The 10,467-nt window shown below is 46.7% G+C and overlaps 1 protein-coding gene across 1 annotated transcript in view; it reads left to right on the plus strand.

The window, feature by feature from the left end:
* The window catches only part of RBSN (rabenosyn, RAB effector), a 30,835-nt gene extending 26,638 nt beyond the window's left edge, over positions 1-4,197 (plus strand). Inside the window, exon 12 of the mRNA XM_021069366.1 lies at positions 178-4,197. Within this exon, the coding sequence (XP_020925025.1) occupies positions 178-1,257 (1,080 nt within the window). The 3' untranslated portion in view covers positions 1,258-4,197. The remainder of the gene's footprint in view (positions 1-177) is intronic.

Below are 10,467 nucleotides of genomic sequence, written 5' to 3' on the forward strand. Positions count from 1 at the left end.
CTATTCTTCCAATTAAAAGGCATGATTTGATTTTGGCAGTTGGATATCTCAGTCCTGAAGTGGGGAACCGCCATCTCTCTGGCACAGGGGTAGTGGGACCAAAGAGGGTGACTGGCGGTGTGGCTGGTGTTGGCCTGGTGACCATGTTTCTTCTCTTCGGCTTTTGTGTCTCCCCAGGCTGCCTTGGAATCCCAGCGAAGGCTTGAGGAAAGGCGGAGTGACCTGGTGTCCCATGCAACCAATGGGGAGGTGGTGTCCCTTCGAGGGGGCCCTACTCCCTTGAGAAAGGCTGAGGGCTGGCTCCCGCTGTCAGGAGGTCAGGGGCAAAGTGAGGACTCGGACCCTCTCCTCCAGCAGATCTACAACATCACGTCCTTCATCAAGCAGGCTAAGGCTGCAGGCCGGGCAGATGAAGTGCGCACACTGCAGGAGAACCTGCGCCAGTTGCAGGATGAATATGACCAGCAGCAGACAGAGAAGGCCATCGAGCTGTCCCGGAGGCAGGCCGAGGAGGAGGACCTGCAGCGGGAACAGCTGCAGGTGCTGTGGTTGCGGGAACAAGAAAGGGAACAGTGCCAGGCAGCATCCCTGCACACGCGGACTCGATCCCTGGACTTCCGAGAAGTCAGGCCTTTTCACCTGGAGCCAGGCAGAGAGCCTCGAAGCCACCTTGCTCATGCTTTGGATCTGGGCTCTTCCCCGTCTCCGAGCAGCACAGCCCCCAAGACCCCTTCACCCAGCTCAGCTCTCCAGCCCCTCAGAGTGTGGTCTGGGCCCCCAGCCCTTGGCCAGGAATTCTCCCCCCAGAGCACCACATTCCAACACAATGAGGCGCCCTCCCTAAATCCTTTTGATGAGGAAGACCTCCCCATCCCCTCAGCTGAGGGCACAGCCAGCCCTACTGCTGCAGAGCCTTCCCTCAGCCCTTCAGCCTGCATCCTCAAAGAGTACAATCCTTTTGAGGAGAAGGAGGAGGAGGCGGTGGCAGGAAATCCCTTCACTGATGCTGACAGCCCAGCCCCCAATCCCTTCGATGAAGAAGAAGAGCATCCCAGTCAGAGGCCCTCAGGCCCTCCTGTTCCTGGCAACCCCTTCGAGGAAGCCCCCTGCACCAACCCCTTCGAGGTGGACAGCGACAGTGGGCGGGAGGGCGAGGAGCCCATAGAGGAGGAGCTCCTTCTCCAGCAGATTGACAACATCAAGCGTACATCTTTGATGCCAAGCAGTGTGGCCGCCTGGATGAGGTGGAGGTGCTGACCGACAACCTGAGGGAGCTGAAGCGCACCCTGGCCAAACAGAAGGGCGCCGACTGACCTCGATGGGTGGGGTGCCTTTGTGGGGAGGGTTGCTGAGGTTCATGGAGAAGGAAGTGGGCAAGGTTTAAGATGCACACAGGTTAGTGGGGGAGGAATCTGCTGCTTCGTGCTGTGCACCTGGAGCTTTCTCCACCATAGTTGAATAAAAAAATGGGAAGTGGAACAGGAAGAATCAGCACACGTTTGCTGTTTTTCCTGTTTTTTTTTTTTTTTTTTTTTGCTTTTCATTGGGCTTTCCTTTAGCAGGGACTTTAAATCTTCACTGCCGAGATAGTATATGCAGTTCTGTAGGGCCCCGGGCAGAAGCGGCTGCCATGCACCTTGTGCTTCCATTTGTTCCTGCCTGCTGTTTGGTCCTTACGCAGTATTATAGGGCAGCCTATATTAAGACCCTTCCTTTAGCCAAGACAGACAAGCTAGAGTCCTTTAAATCTTCCTCTGCTCTGGCAGAAGTCTGTCCCCCTGAGGCTAAGTCCCTTTCAACTGGGGCTTCCTTTGCCCTTCTGGGGAGGGATTGCTGTGAAGGCAGCAGTTTAGACCCAGAAAAGCCCAGCACCTCTCAGAGGGGTGAGGTTTCACCAGGGCCTGTTACCCTCTTACTCTGAGTTCTCTTTCAGGAAGTTAAGCTAGGGCAGAAGTATCACTGTGAGTCTGATGATGAACTTTTTATAGAAAATAAGAGTGGTTATGGGTTCCCAGTGGGTTAAACATCCAGGGTTGTCACTGTTATGGTGAGGGTTTCATCCTTGGCTGGGGAACTTCCAAATGCAGTGGGCCAAAAGACAAAAAAGAAAAAGAAAGAAAATAGGAGTGGTTAGCCTTTGAGTTGATAGAGATAGTATACTTTGGGAGAATAGGCTTTACCCAAGTGTCCCTCTGTAGAATTGAATGACTGCTGGGACAATTGTCTGTCCCTGGAGAAAGCTCCTTCTAGAGCTTTGGCAAAATTACTCTGGGGCATTTTCAGTGGGCCCAGTCTATGGTTCAGGAATTGATGATCAGGAAGTTTTTGAGGAATATTGTTAGAGAAGTTGATGCTTTCCTGAGTCAGAAGGTCAATTAAAATATCTTCCAAGGCTAATTGATGGGCCTTCTTGTCTTCTGGTTCATCTTGTCCTAACGTGGGCACTGGTGAGTTCCTTACCAGTGTTTAGTAATAAGAACTGAAATGTTTGAAAGAGGCACAACCCAGGATCATTCTAGTAGAACCATAGTACTTGAACTCTTCACCAGTTGAGGGCAAAAAGGGAAATTGTTGATTTAGTTCTGGTGCTTAGGTTTACAGGAACATAACCCTTAACTGACATCTGACATCATGAAACCCAAGTGTACTCAGCTTTGGGTAGAGTTCCTGCAATTATGCTTGTTAACTAATGACCACTAGTCACTTTATACCCCTTAACTAACTCTGGGTGATACTCTCATTGGTTAGTAGAGTGAGAGCTGAAATTCATTTTGTTACATTCTGTGAAGAACCCTGTTGATCTTGAGAATGTCTGAAAAACATTGTGGTATAAAAATAATCTATATTTGTATTGACACTATTCACATGTCTTTAGTACCTGCTGGATCTTTGGCTGGATAGAAAGGTCCTGTGCAGGGGTGTGGGGATGGGTAGTGGGTGGGTGGAGAGTCTGTGGACGACACTTGCCATTTGGGTTCTGTTCACAAAGGAATGTAAAGTGGGGTCCTAAGGTCCACCACTTACCAACCTTGCTGCTTGTCATGGTTTTTGGAGGTTGGCATTTAGGCATCTAAAATGTTGTCTGGTACATGTGTCTTTTCTTACTCAAGGTCATTGCCCTTCATGCTGTTACTCTAGAGGGGTTTACTGATGGGCTGCATGCTCCTACCTGCTCATCTGTCTTTTCTCTCTGACTGAAGAGAAGGAAGCTCTCTGCACCAAAAGCAGGTCGTTCCAGAAGCTAAATGCTGCTCTCCCTCATAATTTCCTTTCTAATGAGAATACATCTTTTAGTTAGCTAGTGGTTTCAATTAAGACCAATTTACCAAACATAGCCTTTCCCTGAAATCAACTGCTAGTGGCAGTTAGTAATTAACTAAGAGAATCGAGAACCACGCACATAAGCAACGTGTTTTTAAACTTAAAAAAAAAAAATCACTGAATATACTAAAACAAACTAAAACCCTTCTGGACTCAAACCTTCTGATGTGATTGAATTCTTCCATGGCTGTATTTTTCCATGAATTCTTCCATTTAATTCTCCCATGGTTATATTCTCATATAGTCACAGGCATGACAAGAGGTAGAATTCTCTACCCCTGATTTGTACCATTTCCTGGAATTCGCATGGGCACAAAGTTGTATTTACAGGGGTTGGTTAACATCAAGGAAAAGATGACCTGTGATTGCCACCATAACTTCAAGATCTTGCCTCATGTGAATATTTCACTCATCCTGCATTCCTTCAATGCAAACAGCTCCATGTTATCAGAAAATGAGCAAGTCCTTGATACAGCATTGGCATATGTCCCTAGACCCAGAGCATGTATGGAAGAGACTTTGGGGATTCAGGCATCAAATGAAGCTGGCTTTTCACTTTTATGCTGTGTTTGTATTTTCCCTGTCTAATACACTAAGGACACTTACTCATTATACTTGCTGCTCACTGTGTCTTTTCTATTCAGATACTAAAATGTACCTGAGTCATCAACAGCCATGTTGTAGGTCGGATGTTGGCATAAGTTATGTGATGGGACTTGGGTGAGAAGCTTGTCTTTTTGCCAGGTCACAGACTGTGGTAGCAGATTGTGGTGGTCATCTGACAGTGACAGAGAGTTTGAGGGTCATTGATTTGCATGCACTACTCTGAGGCCTTGTATTGAAAACTTTAAAAAAATAAAAGAACAGATGTTAGTGGTTGGGAGTGTGTGTGTGAGTATGTGTTGTAGGTGAGAATTACCAGATAACACCCCTCCCCTCCTTTCTAAAAGACCATCTGAGTATCAGAAGACAGTCCCAGCTCATGTGTCAACCTGTGTGGTTAAGTCCTCTGGACAAAATCAAGGTCCCTGGGCTTTTGACAGGATAAATGTGGGTTCAGGTTCAGACCTTCTCAGTTATTCCTGCAGGGGTAGCACAGAACCCTTTGGGGTGGTTCCTCAGGTGTTCAGCTGTCAGGTAAAGAAACAGGTTGAGAGAGGTTGGCCTGGCTGGTGTCACAAAGCCAGTCAGCGGTGGAAGCCCAGCCTGCCTGACTCACTTTGCTCTAAGTAGCAAAGAAGTTTCCATGTGGGTCAGGTACAAGTCGTTAGTGCTCAAGCAAAATATCTGGTCCAAAGGTAGCGAAGCAAGAAAAGAGATTGGAAGCTGCTGAGTGGGTCTCTGAACTTGACATCACTCTGAGGTTTGAGACTTCCCAGGACTAAACCAGGAGGAGGTAATATTCAGTGCTCATTGTGGGCCAGACAGAATTCCAGTTATTATGCATAGGTACCTCATTTAATCATTTAATAGGTACCTCATTTAATCTCCCAACAGCTCCAGTTTAAAGATGAAAAGTCAGTGTGATGAGGTTACAGGGTTTATAGGTCTGCCTGACTCCAGCACCCAAGTGGCCTGGGCCTACTTTGTATAAACACTCAGGTTTCTAACCTGGGGTAGATATTTCATCCATAGGAAGCACCTCCTCTGAACAGAAGGTCAAAAACTCTTCTGCCTAAAAATCTTCAGTAGCCTCACATGGTTTTAAAAATACTTCAGAAACAGTTCCCATCATGGCTCAGTGATTAATGAACCTGACTAGTATCCCTGGCCTTGCTCAGTGGGTTAAGGATCTGGTGTTTCTGTGAGCTGTGGTGTAGGTGGCAGATGCAGCTTGGATCCATTGTTGCTGTGGCTGTGGTATAGGCCTGCAGCTGTAGCTCCAGCTGGACCTCCTAGCCTGGGAACCTCCATATGCCACAGGTGTGGCCCTAAAAAGACAAGACAAAACAAAACTTCAGAAAGGACTCTGGCTTTGGCTCAGGTACACAAAAGAATTTGGAAGTTGTCACTCCTGTCCTTACAACAAGGAAAAGCTGGTGGAACTGAAATTCAGTGATTTTTTTTTTTTTTGGACCCACCAGAGAACTGAGTTTGCAGGGCCTACTGCCACCTAGAAATCTGGAGAGGTGAGTGCAGTTACAGCCATGATCTGCTTACCTGGAGCAGAAGCCACTGGAGCGGCAGCTGGTAAGAACACTTGATGAAATGCTGGATGCTGAGTGGACTAGCACGGGAGTGAATGAATCTTGGAGGTCTCAGCCTAAGGGACACCCCACTCTTTCAGGGGTTTACCTCCAGGAATCCCATCTGGTTTTCACAGCTCATTTATCTGGTAGGGGAAGGGGAAGAGTTAACAAACTCATGCATGTGCCTTCAAAAACTGTGTCCCAGGAGTTCCCATTGTGGCTCAGTGGGTTAAAAGCCCAAGATAGTGTCTGTGAGGATGAGGGTTCAATCTCTGGCTTTGCTTAGTGGGTTAAGGATCCTCTGGCATTGCCGCAAGATATGGTGTAGATCGCAGATGCAGCTCAGATCTAATGTCACCATGGCTGTGGTGTAGGCTGGTAGCTGCAGCTCTGATTTGACCCCTAGCCTGAGAACTTCCACATGCCACAGGTGCAACTCTAAAAAGCAAAAAATGAAACAAAAAGGGAGTTCCTGTTATAGCTGAGCCACAACGGACCGGACTTGTATCCACGAGGATCCTTGCTCAGTGGGTTGATGATCCGGTGTTGCCATGAGATGTGGTGTAGGTCACAGATGCAGCTCAGATCCTGTGTTGCTGTGGCTGTGGGATAGGCCAGCATCTGTGGTTCCAGTTCAACCCCTAGCCCTTAGACAGCAAAAACTATAAAACAACTGTGTGTCCACCTGAGAGGACTGGTAAAGGGTTTTATGGTAATGGTTCAAGGGCAAGATTGCTGATAAGGATCAGCATGTGTGCAGGGCCTGTGTTCTTTTAATCTAGCTTGGGGGCGGGAGGCGGGGGGCTCCCGATAATCTGTGATTCTGGAGGTTGAGGTTTTCAAACTGTGACCTCTCTAGAATGAAAAATGCTTCATCAAGTAGTTAACATCTTCCATTTGTTGGGGGTTTTAGCTCTGCCTAAGAGCCAGAGATATTTTACTATATATCCCTTGAGGTGGAACTAGGACCCTGCCCACAGGCTGCACTATTGTTCTTTTTTTTCCTCCCTTTTTTGGCTGCCCATGGCACATGAAGTTCCTGGACTAGGGATCAGATCAGAGCTGCAGTTCCAACTACAGTGCAGCTGTGGCAAAGCCAGATCCTTTAACAAACTGTGCTTGGGGTGGGGATCAAACCTGCATTCTGGCGCTGCAGAGATGCCACTAATCCTGCTTTACCACTCTTGCACAGTTGTTTCTTGACTACTCCTCCCTTGTCTCTGTATCCCCTCTGTTCCCTGATTAGCAACTGTCTCTGCCTAAGGGAAGGTCATGGAGGCTGAAGCCTATTCCCCACAAAAAATTGGGGACACAGAAAGGCTTGAGTGCCCAGGAGCTCCAAAGGGTCCAGCTCAGTTTCAGTTTTGATAATCTGATGTAGTGGCTCACAGAACTCAGGGGAAAAGTTTACTCACTAGATTATTGTTTTATTATAAAGGAATACAATTTAGGAACAGTCAGATGAAAGACATGCATAGGGCAACATATGGGAAGGGTTGTGGAGCTCCCAGGCCCTTTTCAGGCACATCATTCTCCAGCACGTGGTGTGTTTGCCAAACTGGGAGCTCCCCCACTCCCTCAGAAGTTTTTCAATGGAGGCTTTATTAAGTAGGCATGACTGGGTAAATCTTTTGGCCATTAGTGATTACTCAGCCCCTTTCACCTTCCGGAGGTCAGAGGATGGGGAGGTGGGCTGAAAGTGCCAACCAAATAGTCACACAGTTCCCCTGGTGACCAGACCCGCATCTGTGGGTCTTTCCAACCTCATTAGCACAAACTCTGGTAAGGCTGAAAGGGGCTTGTTATAACAAAATTCCTCTTTTCACCTTTTGTCTTTCCAGAGCTATTTCATGAACAGAAACAAGGAGACATGACAAAAGATGCTCCTATCACTCTTATCATTAAAGAAATTACAAGGGTTTTTGAGAGCTCTGACCAGGTGCTGGAAACAAAGACATATATTTCTTATTATATTACAAAATCAGAGAGGAGGATTAAGAAACATGAAGCTCAGCCCAAATGAGGCAGAATACTAACTCAGGTAGTTAGTGTAGGAGCATGGCCTCCATACATTGCTTTGATATGGATATTGATTAACATTTGTGGCTTAAGGGCTCCAGGCGGTAACACATCCACAGAGGACTTGGTTTATTATAGGGAATGCAAATTCCCCACAGACTTTGCTTACTATAGAAAATGTGAATCTCTAGCCCACTCCTCAACTGATAAAAAAGGAATGAGAGGAATGGTGACTTAATCTAAGGAAAGAAAAGGACAAAAAACCCCATAAAACTTAAACAGGACATTTCCAACCCTACAAGCCCTACTGGACAAGGACTGATAAAGGTAATTAAACAAGGCCAATGAGAGAAAACCACATCTTTCTGGACCCCATGTTGGTACGCCTCCCCACCTTTAAGAGATAAAAATCCCTAAAGGACAATAGAAAAAGGGGGCTCTTCTTCCCCCTTCCAGCTGTCCTGGGAGCTATTTGCTTTTCCTTTTTGTCTTTTTAGGGCCGCACCTGCGTGATACGTGGAGGTTCCCAGGTTAGGGGTCTGATTGGAGCTGTAGCTGCCGGCCCAAACTACAGCCACAGCAATGCGGGATCTTAGCCGCATCTGTGACCTACACCACAGCTCATGGCAACGCCAGATCTTTGAGCCACTGAGCAAGGCCAGGGATCTAACCCGCAACCTCATGGTTCCTAGTCGGATTCGTTAACCACTGAGCCACGACAGGAACTCCGCTATTTGCTTTTCTTTAATAAAAATTTTGCTTGCTTGCTGCCTGTGTGTTTGCAGAGTTCATTCTTCAACTGCCGTGAACAAGAACCTGGATTACAGTATCATCTTTCCAGTATCACAATGACACAGCCCAAGGATTAAAACTACTGAGATTTCATTATATAATTAAGGATGCAGAGTTCCTGTAGGGCACAGTGGTAACAACCCAACTAGCATCCATGAGGACGTGAGTTCGATCCCTGGCCTCGCTCAGTGGGTTAAGGATCCAGCATTGCCATGAGCTGTGGTGTAGGTCACAGACGAGGCTTGGCTCCTGCAATGCAGTGGCTGTGGTGTAGGCCGGCAGCTGTAACTCCAATTTGATCCCTAGCCTAGAAATCTCCATATGCTGTGGGTGCATTCATGTATATATAAATGTAGAACAAGATGGGTAATGTAAGCAAAGATAAGGAAATGCTTAAGAAAGACTGAAAAGAAATGCTAGAAATAGAAAACACTGTAACAAAGAATGCTTCTGATGGGCTCATCAGTTGACTGGACAGACAAGAAAAGAGCCAGTGAGCTTGGAGATAGGTCAATAGAAACTTCCCACTGAAACGAAAAGGGGAAAAAAATGAAATAAAAACAGAGGAGTTCCCATTGTGGCTCAGTGGTTAACAAACCAGGCTAGGATGCATAAGAATGCAGGTTCGATCCCTGGCCTCACTCATCAGGTTAAGGATCTGGTGTTGCCATGAACTGTGGTGTAGGTCGCAGATATGGCTTGGATCTGGTATGGCTGTGGCTGTGGCATAGGCTGGCAGCTGTAGCTTCAATTGAAGCCCTAGTGTGGGAACCTCCATATGCCACGGGTGCGGCCCTAAAAAGCAAACAAACAAAAAACCAAACAGAATAGAACATGGGGACAATTTCAACAGAGGTAAAACACTGATTGGAACACCAGAAGGAGAAAAAAAGATGAAAGAAAAATATTTGAGGTAATAATGGCCAAGAACTTTTCAAAATTACTTATAATTACGGAACCACGGTTCCAGGAAGCTCAGAGAAAACCAAGCAGGATAAATACCAAAAATATACACATAGGAGTTCCCGTGGTGGCACAGTGGTTAACGAACCTAAGAACTAGGAACCATGAGGTTGCGGGTTTGATCCCTGGCCTCTCTCAGTGGGTTAAGGATCTGGCATTGCCATGAGCTGTGGTGTAAGTCACAGATGTGGCTCGGATTTGGCGTGGCTGTGGCTCTGGCATAGGCCGGTGACTACAGCTCCGATTAGACCCCTAGCTTGGGAATCTCCATATGCCGTGGGTGCAGCCCTAGAAAAGACCCCCCCCCAAAAAAAACCCCAAAAACATACACACACCCCCCCAGGTATATCTTATTCAAACTATAAGCCAAAGACAAAAATCCTGAAATAAACAAAAAAGAAAACCACCCTAACCATCTTACTATAGTGGTAATGCAGCTGACCAATCATAAGAAACCATGCAAGAGAATGGAGTGAAATATTTAGTATTGAAGATTCTTCCCACCCCCTTCCCCAGGTTCTACATATGGCAAAATTATTCTTCAAAAGTGAGTTCCCCTTGTGGCACAGTGGAAATGAATCCTACTAGGAACCACGAAGTTTCGTGTTCCGTCCCTGGCCTCCTGCAGTTGCTCTGATTCAACCCTTTGCCTGGGAACCTGCATTTGCCAAGGGTGCGGCACTGAAAAAAAAAAAAGGAATTCAGAAATGCGTCTCATTCATCTTTTGCTTTTGAAGAAATTGAGATCCTGAGCTCTGAAGTGGCTAATCTGGGAAGGGAAAGATCCCAAATTTTCCTTTTTTTTTTTTTTTTTCTTTTCTTTTGCAGGTCTCTTTTAAAAAATCAATGTTAGAAATTGTGCAGTTCCAACTTCACTTGAAAACTGGACAAATTGAAAGAAAAAAACTGATATTTGAGGTTGAACAGACAGTTAATAGCCCACTTAGTAACAACTCAACTCGCAAGCTTGTTTGAATGGTTGAGCTTGAGGCCGTATAAAACGGCAAAGTCCTCTTGGCGAAGGGAAAAGAGATCGATTCACAGAGCGTGAAAACCTAACCGTTCCAAGAGAGGGTATTCTACTCTTTAAGAGAACAGGTTGGCTCCAGCCGCCCGGCCTAAGCCAAGCTCCGCCAGCCGCGACTACAAGTCCCAGGATGCTCCGCGGCGCGCACCGCCCGCC

The sequence above is a fragment of the Sus scrofa genome, chromosome 13 (genome assembly GCF_000003025.6).
Source record: "Sus scrofa isolate TJ Tabasco breed Duroc chromosome 13, Sscrofa11.1, whole genome shotgun sequence".
NCBI classification, from domain to species: Eukaryota; Metazoa; Chordata; class Mammalia; order Artiodactyla; family Suidae; genus Sus; species Sus scrofa.